Raw genomic sequence first — 19077 nt, 5'->3', positions numbered from 1 at the left:
CGTGCCAAATACAAACCGATTCTGATTCAAGACTTGATCCTGAACATATTATAACACGTTACTGTTTTCATTTACGCCACAGTGTGGAAATTTGAGTCTAAAATGACCCATAAAGGGTATGAGTTTGAACATGTTTTTTAGATGACGGGCATACAGTATGAACAAATCAAACGCTCCCAGAATCGGGCGCGAAAAACGCGGGAAAGTTTACGCCACATCCGTTTGTTTTGCGATCTTCTCTCTGACACAAAAGATTCATGTCGATGTTTTTCATCAAAAACTCAAAACACACGTTATTTTTAACTTATTTTATGACGTTTAATAGATTTAAAAAAAAGTATAACTTTTTAATGTGCCGTTTTTTTTGTCATTGACTTGTGGTCACGTCACGTGATTTAAATGTTATAGATCATATAGATATATAATATATCTGTAAATATTATACACAAGTTTAAACATTAAATGTCTGCAATCCAAATTCCAAGGATTCAAGGCAAATCATTTTTAATAACGTCACTACACTTTAATTTTATGTCTGGCTATAAACAACGGCGTGGCTTGACGTCATCGTTAAGGAAGTGCTGCCATCCTGAGGTGAGTCTGAGAACGACGTCAAGATACATCAGAATATTTCATTATCAAAAATAAACATTATTATATACAGTCATGTCTCAGTATTAATAATGAATTAAATAGACCGTGAAAAAATTATATTAAAGATCGACGCACAATTTATTATTTACAAGATTTTACAAAATAACAATAAAAGTAAAGTGTAAATCTATAGGTGTAAAGGTGAGTAAACATTCCTGTAGGCCGCTTACGAAGAGTAAAAAGTAAATGAAGTGCAAACAGTTCTGATCGATCCATCATGAGTACATTCAAGTAAAAAAAGCACATTCAATCGTCACTGTTCATGTTAAATCAGACATTATGTGCCATCATGATAACATTGATGAGAAGAGCAGGAAAACTGACGTAGAAGAACGAAAATAATTAGAAAACAGACACTTTATAAAAAAAGAAAGTTAAAGGAACTCATTTCCATGTGAAAAAACAAGTTTTGAAAATAGGTTAAAAGTTAAAAACATATTTGGCAGACCTATTATAATAACCTGAGTAAGTAAATAAACATTCTTTTCGTATATCTGACAATGTGGAGTCATTTAAAAATGTTTAATTTATTGCTATAATCATCATTAAGTCAGTTTTGTACAACCTATCCAAGGTTTAAGAGCCGAACAGACATTAAATAAGTCTTGACATACGTCGTAGTAACATAAAACCACAGACGATTTAAAAGCATCTTTCAGTAGAACGGAAGTTAACCACTCTGGCGGTGTGAACACAGACAGTCTGATGCGGAGAAATAACATCCCAGTTAGTTCCTCTGTCGCCGTCGGTTACGCCTCAGTTCCCACCTCCCACGTCATGGCGGTGAAGTCCATGTCGGTGAGAGTGACGGTGTACGGGGACTCCACTCTAGAGGGTTCCACCGGCGGTTCTGACCTTGCCATGTTGTTGACGTTGTTCACTCTCCACGAGTTCAGAGGTCGAATCGATTTCTGGAAACGCTGAAATAAAAAATAAAAATTCTACGTTAACAGAGCAGAGGGAACCAAAGAAATAAACAAAAATAATATGGCAGACAAAGAATAATTATGAAAAAATAAATAAATAAAATGTACAAAGTTTGTGACCATTTCTTCGACTAAACTAACATAACTCTACGTTAAGGCTTCGTCATATAAAATAAATTGAATCTGATTGATTGATTGATGGATACACCTGTCATCTTCCCACATTGGAGTTGTAAAGTAAAAAAGAATAAACTACTGTTTCCTTTAATTAAACATCCTATTCAATTACTTTTTTCCACTTTAATGACTTGCATGTGAATTTAGTTTTTTCTTATTTGTTCATTTAAACAATTATTTATTTATTAACATTAAAACTATTTATTTTCATCTCGTTATTTATTTATTGTGCAGCTTTAACCCTTGTGTTATCTCAGGTTAAAGGTGAGGAGGTCATTAACCTTGACCCAGGGGCAACACTTATACTATACTAGAAAAAAAACCCATCTTCTTTGAATTAAAATACTGTATCTCCAATATTTTGCCCTAGCATGTACTAACTGTCTCATATATATACAGTATATACAACCAACTGTTAAAAAAGTTATAGTTTAACACAAAATTAAGCAATCACTACAATTATTATTAAAAACAATAGTAACAGCCGTCTTTTTCCGATATTACATCATTAAGGTAAAAAAAAGTGATATATAAACATAATAATGAAATATATTAAATTAAATAGTTGATTTACATATTTTAATACAAGCAGCTGTTCCAGAATCTGACCCTTTAATTTTTATATATAAATTTTAATTTTGTCTTCCAGCAAACTTCACAAACTATTTTGTACTTTGTGAGGATATTTGATCAAAAGTGCGTTTAGTAAAAGTACTTTAAGTTTCCTCTACCTCTTGTAAAGTTCCGGTTTCCTTCCAGATGGCGACGGCGGCCCAGATGGGGATCTGCAGGCAACACGTGGCCCCCATGCACACGCCCAGAGACTTCCCCCACAGCGGGTAGACATAGGTTCCGTACGTGAGCGACGTTTTGTACATCTCGATGAAGATGTAGGTCAGGATGAACTGAGGCGGGACAGGAGAGTGAGGCGCTGCATCAGGATCAGTTTCAGCTCATGCATCATTTATAAGCTCAACACAAGAAGTCTTTGAATGTCTACTCACCAGGAGGAGGAATGGAGTAATGAAGACCCAACAGGCCTTGAAGTAGAGGAGCACTTTGACGCACCAGCGGGGACACGGGCAGATCATGTCGATGATGTCCTGACAAAACTGGTTCACCCCTGTTTGTGGGATCAGAACAATTAGCAACTCGAGTTCGAGATGTTCAGCGGAGGCGAGGAGATGATCTACCATAGAAGAAGGAGATGCCGATGCACATGAAGAGAGTGATGATGATGAGGCCGAAGCTAGTGCTGAAGGAGTCAATGAGGGTGAACCAGTAAATGCCTCCCTGAGACGAAATAAAACATTTAAAACGGATTCATTTGACCCATTGCGTCCGACTTCAAGTCATGAATTAACATCATTATATCATTTTTGACATTTCAAGTAATAAAAGAAAATATTTTTACACAACATATATGTGAGAACAGAAAGTTCTAACACACAAGGAAAGATTCATAGATATTTGAATTCAAAGTAAGAGAGAAAATATATAAATCAATTTAAAAAAAGATTATATATTGTTTATATAACCGTGATATATGGAGATATGAAATAAAATAAAATATTAAGATCTAATGAGTAATAAAGTAAAACATTTAAATCGCTTGATACATAAAAATTTAACTTAACTTTATTTAATGTCAAGACTTAACAATAATGAAATAATTAATCAATACAATTCAAATAGAACAAAAATGAACAAACAAATATAAAACGTTTATTTCTCTGTGTCTATAAAACTGATTAAGAAATAATAATTAGTGCACACTGATGGAATACTACAAAATAAACTTGAAATATATGTGGAAAAAAACATTAAATAAGATAAAACGCATAATATACTGAATATGATCCATATTAAATTAATCTTGATAAATGTGTCACTTTATTTATGTAAACAATAAAAGTGTCTTTAAATGACGACAAAAGATCTAGAAGTAATGGCCAGTGACACGTACATCTGTGATGAGCAGCAGACCCATCAGGTAGAAGCAGAAACACAACACTCCCAGAAACAAGGCCTTGTGCAGAGAGTTGCTCCTCAGGTGTGGAAACTCGTCCAGCACGGCCGTCGTGATTCCCTCCATGTTCCCAAACTGCAGAGAAGACATTCCACACGTCAGTCGAAACTAGAAAAACGAAACGTTCGACTGACAGAATCTCACCAGAGTGTCGACGCCCAGCATGAAGAGCATCAGGAAGAACAAGATGGACCAGAAGGTGGATCCTGGAAGCAGAGCCAGAGCTTCGGGATACGCCACGAAAGCCAAACCGGGACCTGGATCGAAGCGGAAGACACTTGACTCGGGCGTATTTATAGACCATTGATCGAGGCTATTTCAAGCGTCTTCATCAAGATGAGAGAAGATGAAACCTCCAGGAACAAACATTCAATGAACTCCCTGATGATAGGGTTCTAACAATTCTAGAGCCATGAAAATCTCAACAAACTAAGACAAAATGAATATTTCTGCAGTAGTAAAAAGGTTTAAAACAAGGACAAACATACGAGTAGAAATAATAAACGTGTTGGTCAACTGTCTCACCTGAATCTGCCACCTCGGCAACAGGAACCCCCTTCCTCCAGGCCATGTGACCCAGCACAGAGAAGATGGCAAAACCTGCGAAGAAGCTGGTGCTGCAGTTCCCTGTGGTGATGATCAGCGTGTCCCTGTCACACAGTGCAGGTTCAGACACAGAACTCTGGTCCTGGTTCTGGGGCAGGAGAGTCGAGGGGGCTCACCTGATGACGTTGTTGTCAAACTTGTTATAAGACGCCATCGACAGAAGACCTCCGACTCCGATACCCAACGAGTAGAAGATCTGTGAGGCAGCATCGTTCCAGACCTGCGATTGATGCATCATAAGTTTAACCTCTGAACCAGCTCTTGAAAAATGTGTGTAAATGTATTTAAGATCCAAAGTATTTATTTGAGTGTCAGTTTATACAAGAACAAAGTTGTATTTCAAGTGTAATGACAAGAGAATGACATCTTAGATACTGTGGAAATATATACCACAGAGTAACACATAATAGATGTTCAGTCTGGTTCTAGGGAACAGCACAGAGACTGGCCTAGTAAAAGTTAGTAACGACCTGCTAATGGCGTGTTTCAGTACTTCAGATCTTCTAGATCTCTGTGCTGCATTTGACACGGTTGACACCAAATTCTTCTGCAGAGAAAACCAAATAGGCATACGTGGAACTGCTCTAAACTGGTTTAAATCTTATCTATCAAACAGAAAGCATTATGTGCACGTCAACCACCTCTCATCGACAGCTATGGTGTCCCACAAGGTTCTGTCCTTGGTCCAATCCTATTCACAATCTATATGCTCCCACTAGGGGACTTGATGAGAAGACACTCTATAAACTTTCACCGTTATGCTGATGACACTCAACTGTATTTGTCAATGAAGCCAGATGAAATAAACTATAATAAATAATAAAATAATAGAAAATGTTTATTCATCCCCAGGGGATAAACTTTTACAACAGCACAGTTGAAAAAAAAAAGTGCAAGGAAAAAAGAAATAATAAAAGAGATAATAAAAAAAATAAAAATAAAACGATCTTAAAAATATGCAAATTATTTACAATATTAGACATTTAACACTATTAACAAAATAAAATAGAATAAAATAAAATAAAAATAAAATAAAACACACAAGAAGAAAAACACACTACGGATTAGCATCAGGATATTTAAAGTAGAGAGTTAAATATCCTGACACCAGTTGGGATGAAGTCCTATATCAAGTCCTGGATGACCCAAACTTCCTTTTAATGAACTCGGACAAAACTGAGGTTCTACTAGTTGGTCCACAACATCTCAGACAATCCCTATCTAATGATCTAGCTTTCCAAAATGGACTTGCCCCTGCTGCTAGCACCTCTGTAAAGAATCTTGGCGTTTGCTTCGACCTGGACTTATCATTTAACTCACACATAAAACAAATCTCACGGACCGCCTACTTCCACCTTCATAACATTTTTAAAAAATCAGGCATTTGCTGAGAAGCTCATCCATGCTTTTGTTACCTCCAGACTGGACTATTATGACTCTCTTCTGTCAGGAGGTTCAAAAAAGTCTCTCAGAACACTGCAGCTTGTGTTCTGACTAAGACTAAGAGGCGTGAACACATTTCCCCTGTGCTGTCCTCTCTACATTGGCTTCCAGTAGGATTTAGAATACAATTTAAAATCCTCCTATTAACCTATAAAACTTTACATGGTCTAGCACCAACATACAATAAAGATCCAATCCAAACTTATCAACCTTCTAGGACGTTACGATCCTTAAATTCAGATCTATTAGTTATATCACAAATCTCTAAATGTAGATTTGGAGCCAGGGCCTTCAGTTTTCAAGCCCCTGTGCTGTGGTAACAACTACCGGCTTCAGTCCAGAGGGCAGATACCCTCTCTATGTTTAAGAGTCATCTTAAAACTTTAAAACTAAACAGCCCTTTTTTTTCTTAGCTGCTATAGGCCTAGATTGTTGGAGGAGTTTTAGATACCGAGCTCTCTCTTTCTGTATATCCTTCTTTTTCTGCATTATATTCATCACCTGTGCAGTTTAAACCCACACTTTTCCTTTCTTAGCTCCAGGGCTCTACCTCCAGAGCTGCTGCTGGATCCAGGATCTCCACCACATCAACAGATCCAGATCAAGACTCTTCTGCCCTACTCTATACTCCCCCCTTTTCTCTCACTGTATCTTCCCTTACTCTTTTCTCCATCCATCTGTCAACCTCCCCCTCATCCATTCTTCCAGCAGGAGGCCATCAACACCGAGTCTGGTTCTGCTCATGGTTTCTGCCTTCTTAAAGGAAGTTTTCCCTCACCACTGTCATGGTGAGATTCCCTCATTGTTGAGTTGCTGGGATCAGTTTTCCTTTTCTCAATTATAGTCTTACTTAAACTGTAAAGTGTCTTGAGATAACTTTGTTATAATAACACACTCTCAATAAAATTAAATTGAAATAATTGGAGCTACTGTTGAAATATATCATCACATAACACATACTAGAGGTACTATGGAAGGATATACCACAAGTAACACATAATGGAACAATTGTTGAAATATATCACCACATAACAGAGCTACTGTTCAAATATATACCGCCACAAATTAGATTGAAAAAATTAAAATAATTGAATATTCTCAACCCTTCAGACAAGCGTTGAAATGTACCATCCCGTAAGACATAATGTAGTAGAAAAACTGTTGAAATCTACAACCACATGACACATAATTGAGATACTGCTGAAATGTATCACTGTTGGAATTAAACAACTCAATAAAGTTTATCCATCCATCCATCCATCCAATTACAACCACATGACCATCACAGTTCACATCACAGAAAAAGGACAACCCTCCTGTATCTTTGTATATTTTGAAGTTCAAAATTGTATTTATTTAAATCTAAAATGAAATAAACTATAATTTATAGTGGAATAAGGCTTTTTTTTTTGACAGAAATACGTTACATGCTGTGACAAAATGTATACTTTATGTCTAAAGTGGAATAATATATTATCTGTTAGTGGTGGTAAACATGACTAAATACAGCAAATTTTAACAGGGAATTATGCCTGAGGTGGAAAATATCTTTGTGTTCTTACATACAGTAATGTCAATGTCTTTAAAATGGCCGGTCCCTGATGACACATTAAAATGACGCAGTTCTCTTTAGTATGTTCAGAGACATTTTGTGAGGAAAAAGGAGCACCTGTGCTTTGGCCAGTCGACCCCAGTCAGGCGTGAGGTAGAAGGTGATGCCCTGCAAAGATCCTTCTAGCGTGGCCCCTCTGATAATCAACACCAGCAGCACAAAGTAGGGAAAGGTCGCGGTCACATAAACCACCTGAAACACAGACGGTCACGAGGTTGAGCCGGGGAACTGGCCGTCTATTCTGTCCGAGCAACAAAGGCCTGGTTGTTTGCCGTCACCTTGCCGGAGCTGCGGATGCCCTTGAGCATGCACAGGAAGATGATGATCCAGGCGGCGAGCAGGCACAGAGCCAGAGGCCAGCGGACGGGACCCGGGTCATGAAGACCCTCACTGTTGACGACACCCAGCACCTTCGAGCTGGAGGGCAAACGGAAACATGAGTCTCAGGGAAAAGTCCTCTTGAAAGATACTGAAGGTCATGAATTCACTTTGAAACTCCCCTGCTCTAGAAACACTGCTAAAACGTTTCCCGGGCCATTTTAAAATACTTTATCTACCTTTTTGAAATGATATTTAAATATACATTTTAATATCAGTCATTTAAGGAAAAGCTGGTCTAAATGGAGACAAAAAATGAAGTAGATAGCTGGGCTTAAAGCTAACTAGCTTTAACCACAGCAAACAAATGCTACATTTATGAGAAATAAACATGTTTTAAACCTCTTTCGTCTGAGAATCATTTTTGCAGCAAACAACCCATTTGTTTTATTAATTTTTTTTTATTTTTTTAGTTTTTCAGGAGCAATGCAACAACTTCAAAGAAAAGTTATTGTTCTTTTTCTTAGATTTTATTTATTATTATTTAAAAAGCATTTTCTTTATTATACTATTATTAATATTATTAGAAGTATAATTATTATTAATTGAAAGAAAATCATAAACATTTATACAATAATTTACTGAAAAATTAATACGATACATTTCTTTAAAAAATCATGTTCAAGATAGACGTTTATAAAATAACTATGCTACAAAATGATATGCGTAGTTAAATTATACCAATTTCTATTATTTAATACTTATAAATACTTATTTGATTTTATTATTTTAACTGAATTACATAATTTGGTATTAATACAATAAACCAATACATTTAATAAATATATTTATGATATACCTAAGGTTTTAAAAGAGATAGGTATAAACATTTATCAATATATTATCATAATATAATATATTTTTAAACTCTGATTTAAGCGGTCATTATCCACAGGAACAACATTAAATAATAAAAGCAGATAGAAAGATATTTTTGGGTTTGGAGATACTAAATGTATTGAACAATAATAAAAAAAAAAAGACAAATAGTTGTTGAGATTTGTCAGTGTAGAAAATTATTAACATTGTCATTCTAGTTTTAAAGTATTAATACATGTTAAAAAACTTTTTTTTTAAACTAAACTAATAAAGACGAGTAAGCATCACTCACTTCCAGAACATTTCGGTGGGGCTGAGGTTATGTCCCGAAGAACGGTTGCCCGTGTTGTTCCCACAGAGGGCGATGTTGGCCACCGCATCACATGACCAGGGCAGCGGGCTGATGAAGGAGCTGCCCAGGTAGTAGAAGGTCCAGGCGATGATGACGTTGTAGTAGAGGCAGACCAGCGTGGACACACACAACATCCCGATACCAATACCTGCACAAGAACATGGTTATTTATTTAACAATTCAACCCTTTTTAACTTCCCAAATTCCTTACGAGTATACCTGGACCTCTGATGGTCACATTTATAAAACTTGATAACAATGCAATGCTGACTTTCTTTGGATGCTAAGATTACATATGACCTGTAATATGATTACCTTTCAACAGGGGGCAGCACTTCCAGACAGTGATGGGACCGGCTGCTCCGTACTGACCCAAACTTAGCTCCATGAGGAAGAGGGGAACGCCCGTGAAAAAGAGCATGATGAAATAGGGGATGAGGAAGACGCCTGTGAAGGAGTGGAAGGAAATCATGACACATCTGAACACATACAATTATATGTTTAACTGAAGCGTCTGTTAAGCCTTTGCTTATTTGAAATGCACATTTCAAATCACTTTAACTCCACCGAGTTTATTCTGTCACCATCTTAACACCAGAGCTTTGTACTCAAATTACCATCATTATGGAGGCGCCCAGCTTTAGGGATGAGAATAGTTCAGGTTTTATCTGAGACAGTCAAGATTTAGAACGTCAAAACTTTGTCAAAAATATGGTTTTAAATTATTACTTTATAAAAGTTCTCCCCCGTCTGAATTCTCTGCAAACGAGAGGTTACAAGAGCGGAGTCCATTATGAGGAAATAATGGTCTTCACTCACGCTGTAATCAAGCCCCGGGATTGATGACATGCGATGACAAACATTGATGTTTGACCAATCACAGCAGAGACGGTGTGGTTATGGTAAACAAGATTTAATCTCCAGAAAAACAAAATGTTTTCAGTGGGTGGGGCTTAAGCATATTTTCTAATGTAAATATTTCAATGAAAATAGATTTTTTTCTACAAACAGTAACATACTTATGTACATTAGAGGTCCAACATATATTTAACACACACTTTAATCAACAAATTAGTTGCCCTTTAATAATAAAAGTCATGCAGCTCACATTTTCCTATAATTAAAGTGGTTCAAATTCTTGGGCACGTTTTGGTTATTCATGTCTGTTTTGAGTTAAAACCATTTCATTAAGTTAAAAAACGCTTTTTGTTATACAAACTGTTTTTAAAGTTTAAAACTCTTTTGTCGACATAAAATGAATAAAGGGACAAAACAATTACTCAATGCATTTTTTCTTTTTTAAATTCTTCTGCCATAAGTAAAAATCAAATCGAACTCGTGGATATAACGTTGGTCATTGAAGGGTCAGAGATGAAGAGACATCTTGGAAAGATGACACGGTACTTAAATTAGACTCCAGACGGTTTGTTATGCAGTGATGACAATATAAAAAGACACCACATATCTAGTGTGTAATCGTGTCTCGTAATTGGATTACCACATCCAGCATTTTAGAGAACAAGCGTGTGGAATAATCCCGCTCACACCCAGAGGAGGGGCTCCTCGTTCCTCTTGCTCGGAAGGGTGGAACAAAGTCTTGCGTCCACACAAACACGTGGACTTAACCCCTCAGAGGTTAATCCCATCAAACAAGCCTCCGCAAACACTCACCTCCTCCATTGCGATAACACAGGTAGGGGAACCTCCACACGTTCCCGAGCCCCACGCAGTATCCGATGCAGGAGAGCAGGAACTCGTGCTTCCCGCCCCACTGCTCCCTCGGGACGGCGCCGCTGACGGGTGCTTGTCCCTGGATTTGGGATTCAAACTGCGGCAGGGCTGGTGGGGTGTGGCCATTCTGAGTGACCGAGAGTCCGTTGGCGTGTGCAGGGTTCTGAGGAGAGACACAACAGGGAGAATAAAGAAGCAAGAAATAATAATAATACACTTAAAAGACTGTGGTTGTTAAGTTTGTGTGGTTGTGAAAGACTGCGATTCTCAAGTTCTTTGAAGATCTAATAATAAACAAGCTACTTGTTTTGGTTTGTCAAAAGACGGAGCAGCATCAGGAGGAAAGACGCCAAGATTTCGTTTTTTTCCCCAAAAATGTCCTCCTGCTCTTCCCAGGTCATCTATCAGATATCATCCTGTCCTGGAGCTACTTCCTAACCAGGGATCATGGATTATTTCTCCATGCGGAGGAAGTCGTTTTATTATTCTAAACAATACATTTAATTCCATAAATAATTGGTATTATGCTCCTAATATTATCCTCTTATTATTAATGATAGTGCTGGTCCAACAGTTTTACTTTCCAGCCCTAACTATTACAAATATACAGCTTAATTAAATAACATTTCAGACACTCATCAACTATATGAGGAGCCAAGGTCTTAAGCAGGCAATTTCCAACCCAAATTAATAGGATATATGATTTGCTCTTTATGGTAGTTATACTTGTTAAGCAGAAGATAACGTAGAGTACATATATTTTTAACTGCAATATGGAATGGAGTATATTTCCCACCAACTAAATAATAAAACTATAATTTCTAACATACAATTGATGTTTTTGACATGAAAATATAGAATGTTCTGGAGGTTTTCATTTCTAAAATGGAGGTAATCAGGTCCATTATGTGGTCAAAATATTAGATGGATGTTTTAGTTTGCTTTTGTGCTTTTATAAGCATCTTTGAGTATCTTGAAAAGCACTATAAAACATATATTGTATTCTAATATAATTATTAGAATACAATATTATATACAATACAATACAATATTATTTCTGATTCAAGTTGATTTCTGAATGAGAACTATGGTCTCTGACTTGTGAGAATCAAAGTCCTCACAGTTCACTGATTGTTTATTTAAAATGAGGCCAAGTTATTAATCATTAAGACCTTTTGACAACCTGTTTAAACACTTGTCTGAGGATTAAAGAAGTGTGACGCTCACAACAGTTTGATGGACACATGTTGTTACGAACAATTCAGGTTTAACTTCCTCACCTTCCTTTCATCGTGCCGGGAACTACGGTGGAAACTAGTTTGAAATGACAGGGAGGAAGTCAACATCTCTGCTCTTTAGGTGTGGTTTTCACTTCGTACGCGTCAGTCATAGCGTGTCACCTAGTTAAATAAAGGCTGCCTCATTAACATTGTTTTGCTTTTGTTGTCTAAAGATATGTCCCGCAGCACATTCAAATAAAGATGCCTTGAGGCCAAGTGTTAAGAATCTAACACCGAAGGTGCAGCTCAACACATGGAGTGAAACTTCATTAAAGTACGTCTTTAGTAAGTATTAAGACAGTGAAGGAAATCATTATGTTTATAGTATTATTAAAGAACAACACCCAAAAAAAGTTAATTTAAAGTAACAACTAAATTCATTTTAACTAATTACTTTTAAATGAGATTTGATGCCATTAAAGACAGTGTTTCAGATAAAATGAATATTTATAAATAGATTGTACTTGAAATGGAAAGACAATACAAATAAAAAGGGAACTGGAGTGAATCTTTACAATCTTTATATAGTTCAGATTTAAGTTCCCAAAAATCAATTAAAGTCGTTAATATGATGGCTTAACTAAACATAGTCTGGTTACTATTAAAACACTTTTTATTATCTTTAGTATCGTGTGAACAAATAGTTGGTGTGACAGTTAAATAAGCAAACAAGAGTGTGTGTGTGTGTGTGTGTGTGTGTAGAGATGTGGACAGACAGGTTTGACAGCTTCTCATAAAAACATCTCTTCTTTTACGGTCAACATCACGACGGAGGCCGTTATGTGACACTAAGGGTCACTTTTAAAGCCTTTTTAAATTCGATGGGTGTTCGGTTCTACCTGAGCGGCGCTTCCTTCGCTTCCACGCGGGCTCACCGGCGCCGCTTTGCCGCTGTCGTCCTTCATCGTCCCCCCTTCAGTTCAGTCCGTGACCCCTCGAGCTCCTCATCTCTCACGCCCGCCGGTGGAGCTTCAAGAGTCAAAAAAAGTTAGGTCCGAGAACAAGAGTCGGTGAGACATCAGCGGGAGCGACGAGGAAACGCGGCGGGAGGTGAAGCGCGCAGGTGCGGCGGAGTGGAGGCTCCTCCCACTTCTCCTCTGGCTCCTCCTCCCTCACGCTTGACTTTTGTTGCCATGACATCATCGCCCTCAAAAAAATAAACCACATATACAGTATATACCTGTATATACTTTTATTTTTACAGCGGAAAAAAATGTTATTACCCTTCTTCTGATGGACATTTTCTTCTTTAATATTTTTTATTTTCTTTGTGTATCATTCCATTTACACTGTTGAGCTGTACTGGTTGTTTTATGTAAAAAAAATCAATAAACAAATATCTTAAAAAAAATAAAAAAATAAACCACCTGCCATTCGATTGTCCTATTTTTTCCATGAGGTTTCGAGAGTTTAGAAAGTTCATTATTCTTATTTTCAAGAAACATTTTGGGGTTTGATCACTTCCAAGAACTTGCAATGTCAAAAATTGTCAAAAATCGTAATTAAAACTAAATTCAATATAACTTTACTTTTTAGTTGAATCATATTTGTGTTGTTACAGTATAGATCTTGGACTGACACTTTCTTTCTAAGCTCCAACACACACGCACACACTTTAATCCACATAATCTCTTGATGCTCTTTTAAATACAATCTGCTGAGTGTTCCTTCTTTAAAGTCTTCCCTCCTCTGGGAATGTAGGTCAGTCGGGCACCGGGTGACGAAGGTTTCTGTAGGTCCACCACTAGAATGTTTGAGAATTTGATGGACAGGATGGACTTCCAGGATCAGGTCAGCTGGAGTTTTGAGAACCCGTCTATGATGGAGATACATTCCCCCCAGCATCGTCTGTCGGGCCCCGGGGTTTGGACCGGACCGGCCAAAAGTTGCGGCTCCTTCACCATGGAGGCCAGGAAGAGACTGGACCAGTTGAAGTCTGGATGTGGATCCTCTCACACTGCTGTGGATGGGAACCAGACAGAGACACCAGATACTGTGTTGGACCTGGTGGAGCTACTGGAGGTGTTTGATGATGATGATGATGAGGATGAAGGTGGATGGTGAGTGTTTGGAACAGTTTACCCTTAAGAAGACACCATAACAGTGACCTGGTTTCTTAAAGAGGACTTTTCATTATCTCAGTTAAGTTAGAAAATGATCAGGGGTCAGTAATAAAAGTCCTTTAGCAGAAAATAAATCTTGAAAATCTTGTGTATAAGGCTGGGTATTGACAGAAGGATTTCGATACCAGTACTGAAACCGATACCTTCACTTTGAAACCGATACCCTCACTTTGAAACCAGTTTCTAAAACATATTTTTTGGATAAAAAATTTACAAGATCAATTGTAACATTGGAAATTAAATTACACGTAATCTATCAGCTTCAGTAAATTTCCACTAAAGCCTGTCTTCTTTAAAAAAAAACAAATATTTACCAATGCAAAAGAAGACTTGCTAATAAGTGTCAAATGTGAATCTGATGTTCACGACCTTTTCTTTAGTTAGTTTTCCTTCAGAAAATCAACACATTATCAAGTTTAGACTTAAGCACTTAAGCACCAAAACTCATTTGGGGATGTTTGGATACTCGATACTACCGAAGCATGTCAGTCGTTGCCACAAAAGAACAATGGTCTGATACCCAGCCCTACTTGTGTATTGTGAGAGGCTGTATAACCCAAAATAAGAACGAATAAAAAATGGCCAAATGACAATTAAATAACAAAAGAATATACATTAAGAATAAGTAACCTTATGTGGTGCACTGGACAGGTGACTCAAAATGAATGTAGGTTAATAATCATGTTAGTGACCTACAAATATATCAGTGTTTGAGATAAGATAAGGAAAAGGAAGGAGGAAAATAAAAGAGACTGTGAAGATAATTTGAGCCTAAAAGACTAAAAATGCGTCATTGAAATCAGACTCATACTTCCTGTTCGGTAGGTACAATAACAGTTCAGTTAATTAAAGTCATCATTTATTTTCTTTGATAATTGAGTTTGACACTCCTTTAAGTAAATACTATTTTCTTCTAAATTCTTAGATATTTGCATACAAACTTATTATTTTCATGCACACTAGAAGGATTTGTCAACAAGCTTCACTTCTTTCTTGTGAAGTGTGTGAGTTGGTTCCAGACAGTACTGCCCCCTGCTGTTCTCAGTGATGCCGATACAATTTCAATCGCTCAAAAGTCACTTTAATACATAAATTAAATACATGTAGGAGGATGACTTACTTAATTCAACATCTGTGGTAATGAGCTGCTTTTATGGGGAAGTCGATTATTACTATTATTATTATTATTAACATTTAAATTGAATTATTTTACTAGATCAAAGGAATATTTTAATTTACGTAACAGAAAAATCAATTATCATAGTCATCAGATTGTAAATAAATAAAAAATATCTCAAATATTTTAAAGAAAAAGTAAAGTTGGAAAAAAACGATGAGTAGATGAAGTGGATAAAAAACAATTAAATGGGAAATTAAAAATAGAAAAATAAAGGGAAAAAGAAGGACCAAAACTTGTCAAGTTACTGAAGAGATGAAGTGGAAGGAAGTGACAAATTAAAGAATGCAGGAAGTGACATTGACTCATCATCTAACCATGTGAATCATAAACATAGTTAAGCCTATTATCTTCATAACAATTGTATCTGTAAAATATAAAGAAGATAAATATAATCTAAGCTCATTATAACACATGTAACAGGTCTGGACCACAGGAAGAAGCTTTTAACTTTTTTTCAAACAAGTGATTTGTTCTGACACCGCAACAGCAGGTTGACCAGGATAAACGTCTGCTCTTACAGGCTCTACGTGTCAACAAAGGCCCGGGATCACGTCGACAATGAATCCGCTCTCAGGTGGTGCCGGCAGGTTCTGGATAATCCTGGTCCTGAGACGGAGGCGCGTCACCTGCTGAGTAACAAGATCAATCCCAGTAAGACAATAAAGTGTCACAGTGTCGTGCGTCTGTTGACCTGTATATCTGTGCCAGGATCAAACTTCTCCACCAGAACCTTCTCCTGCAGATCCTCGTCTCTCGACGTCTCTCCCAGAATAACAGGTACACGCAGGACTATCCGAACACACTGTTGACCACTAATGCTTGACCAACTTGACCAACAGCCTGCAGGTCAACCTTCAGCCACAGACTCCAGAACATGACTGAGCTGCACATCATGGCCCGGTTACAAGAAGCCAGTGAGTTCCTCAGTGATCCCTGGAAGACAATTGACCACAAAAATGAATTGTTGAATGAAAATAAGTAAAATAATGAGTCAAAAAAGTCAGAAACAAGAAATAAAAAGTATACATTTAAGTGGTTGGACGGAAAAGAAAGATAAATTAACTTAAAGAAGATTAAATGTTTCTTCTAAAGTTAAAAATAATTTCAATAAACTAATAAAAGAACAGGTCAAAACTCAAACTACCATGCATCCCCTTTCTTCTACTACTACTGATGGTGTGGCAGAAAAAATAGATTGATAGTACGATACATAAGAGGAGAAAAAGAACAAGAAAAATGAGAAAGTGTAGTAGAAAGTAGAAGGAAAAGGTAGAGGAGTAGAAGCAAGTTGAATAGAAGAGAAAAAAGGGGCAGAGGTGTAGAAGAAAAAGAAGGAAGAGAAAAAGAAGGACAATGTAGAGGAAGGTGATGAGGGGAGGAGGAGGACGTAGAGAAGGAGAGTATAAACAAGGAGGGAACGATGAGAGGAGGAAGAAGACGTAGATGGAGAAGAAAATAGAAAGAAAAAGAGGAAAAAAAAGGAGATGATGATGGTGATGATGAATAAAGAGGGAGGATAACAAGACAAAGAAAAAACATTACACATTTAAACTAAATCAGTTGATTGTAAATATTCTGTCAATAGTTCCATAATTCTAAAAAGAAAGAAAGATTTTTTCATTAAGAGCTTCGGTAAATAAGGTTAATGATTATATATTATATAAGAAACATAAAATAAGTGATGTGTAAAAATGATTTACTTTAGAATTATGATTGAAAATGTTGGATTTAAAGTCGGTGGAAACTAACATTTGATTGAAACTCCAGGTTTAAGACAAGAGTTAAACTCGACTCCGACTCATGTTTCATCGAAAAGAACCAGCTCAGTGTCGCAGGTGAAGCTTCCACAGCATCTTCACAGTTGAATTGAACCTCGTGAAGCTCATGACTCTTTGATCAGCAGATCTCAGGCTCGTCCTCCGCCCAGCACAGCCCGAGACTGACCCGACTGCACCAGCAGGTGACCCAGTTCAAGCTCCTGAAGCTGGCCAGGACCCAGACCAGAGGTGGGGACTCCGGTGCCAACCTATTGCGTAAGAAAAACTAAATGTTGGAAATACACAATGTGGGAATAAATACTGGTTAAATTAAATAAAATGAATGTAAAGATATTTATAAACATAAACATTTCCATATATATTTTTCGAATTATGGGCATTCCATACATTTTCAGCTAAATGTATTTAAAGAAATTATCAAAACATTTAATCTAAATTAAGTTAATAATCGTGCAGTCTTTGTCTGCAGCCTCATCCGACCGGACCGGGTCTCCTCTCAGAACCAGCCTCCGGTCCCTGCAGGCTGTGAGGAACAGCCGGAGTTTAGACACCGAAGAAGACCTCCTGGTCGACATCACCAGCCTCACTGAGTCAGGTTTGGACCGTTGATGTTTCACATGGCGGATGTGACGACATATGATTTATCGTTCGTTTTATTAATCGTACGAGCAATTGGATTTTAAAGCTGATAAAATACATTGAAATTAAACAATGTACACATATTTATTAGATCACAGAACATACATATAGACTATAGAGTATTTAATGCAACAATAAAATCTAATATAAGCAACAATTGGCTTTTTTTTGTACGTAACTGAATGACCTATCGCAGCAAGTTGGATCAATTTAATGGAGGTCGATTTTTAATTCTTAATTATTTAATTAAAAAAATTGTTTTAATTAAAATGAAAATTGCTTTAGTCATTAAAAGTGACTTCAGTGATAGTAAAATAAATCTTTAAAGAAGAAGTTGCTTCAATCAACAACAAAAAAAGTTTAAATTAAGAAAAAAGTTGTTTAAAATAATAATAATCACAAGAAAATCAATCAAAAGAAGAAATTGCTTCAATCAATAAAAGTTACTTAAATAATAAAACCTTTTACCAAATCAATTAAGGAAGTTGCTTCTATTTGAGAAAAAAAGTTTCAATGGAGAAAAAAGTTGCTTGAATAATTATAATTAAAAGAGAATGTATAAAAAAGCAAGTTACTTCAATCAATGGAAGTTACTTAAATAATACTTTTCAACAAATTAAATTAAGAAAAAAGTTGCTTAAATTGAAAAATATATATTTCCAAACTGAAGCCTTATATTATCGCTAGGAAATGTTTTTCTTAACTATCCAATCCCCCCAAATTAGCTTCAACCAAGTATTTTTTTTAAATTTAATAATCTACCTCCAAACATGCATTTGTTTAAATAGATAAAAAAGGGTATTTTCGAAGGTGATTAAAGTGCAAGAGTGAGTGAATGTTCTTTGTTTCAGGCGAGTCTCCAGTAACGTCACCAGTGAACTTCAACGGTCCATCGCCGTCAGTGATGGACTCGACTTTCCAGTCTCCAGCTGTCAGGAGACTGCTGAGGTCTCAGTCTCTGAGTCCCGCCAGGGTTCCCCCTTCTCCTCGAGGACATCTGCCCACTCGTGGACGACTCTTGGCTTCCACAGGACCCGCGGCCTGCAGACAGCAGCTCACTGCTCGGAGGTGAAGGTGGTTCAGACCCAGAATAACTCTTGTTCGCCGGACAAACCATCCACACGACAATCAGCTGATGTTAGTTACTTGAAGGATAACAATTGTAAAATAAATTATAGTTCATGTAAAAATGTATTTTTTCTTTCTTTAGAAAATGTTTATCAATAAAATGAGTTTTTCTACATGATTATTATTATTATTGACGTCAGAAGAATCCAACAGAGGCAAAGGTTTGAATGTGTTTGTGTTTTTACAGTTTCATGCAACAGGAAGTTTGCAGCCGACAAAAGC

The 19077-nt window shown here is 36.8% G+C and overlaps 1 protein-coding gene and 1 pseudogene across 1 annotated transcript; one reads left to right on the top strand and one right to left on the bottom strand.

Moving 5' to 3' along the window:
- Positions 1–540: 540 nt before the first annotated feature.
- Positions 541–13066, bottom strand: slc6a7 (solute carrier family 6 member 7). Its single transcript, XM_087807398.1, has 14 exons — positions 12847–13066; positions 10668–10890; positions 9312–9443; positions 8937–9144; positions 7726–7864; positions 7505–7639; positions 4509–4612; positions 4312–4436; positions 3931–4043; positions 3724–3861; positions 2951–3050; positions 2762–2880; positions 2489–2662; positions 541–1574 (listed from the first exon to the last, which is right to left on the bottom strand). The coding sequence occupies exons 1-14, from the start codon at positions 12910–12912 to the stop codon at positions 1404–1406; spliced, it is 1947 nt and encodes a 648-aa protein (XP_087663524.1). The 5' UTR covers positions 12913–13066; the 3' UTR covers positions 541–1403.
- Positions 13067–13756: 690 nt separating this feature from the next.
- On the top strand, positions 13757–18799 carry LOC148066434 (SLAIN motif-containing protein-like; annotated as a pseudogene).
- The last annotated feature ends 278 nt before the right edge of the window (positions 18800–19077 follow it).

This window comes from Callionymus lyra, chromosome 14 (assembly GCF_982586985.1).
Source record: "Callionymus lyra chromosome 14, fCalLyr1.hap1.1, whole genome shotgun sequence".
Classification (NCBI taxonomy): domain Eukaryota; kingdom Metazoa; phylum Chordata; class Actinopteri; order Syngnathiformes; family Callionymidae; genus Callionymus; species Callionymus lyra.
This window is presented reverse-complemented; position numbering and strand designations above follow the sequence as displayed.

What these genes read in the sequence shown, in the direction of transcription:
- slc6a7 (XM_087807398.1), bottom strand. Translation starts at nt 12,912, where the DNA reads ATGAAGGACGACAGCGGCAAAGCGGCGCCGGTGAGCCCGCGTGGAAGC. An exon ending in GCGAAGGAAGCGCCGCTCAG is followed by an intron (nt 10,891 to 12,846) that starts GTAGAACCGAAC and finishes GTCTCTCCTCAG; the next exon opens with AACCCTGCACACGCCAACGG. An exon ending in TGCCGAGGTGGCAGATTCAG is followed by an intron (nt 4,044 to 4,311) that starts GTGAGACAGTTG and finishes GCTTCGATCCAG; the next exon opens with GTCCCGGTTTGGCTTTCGTG.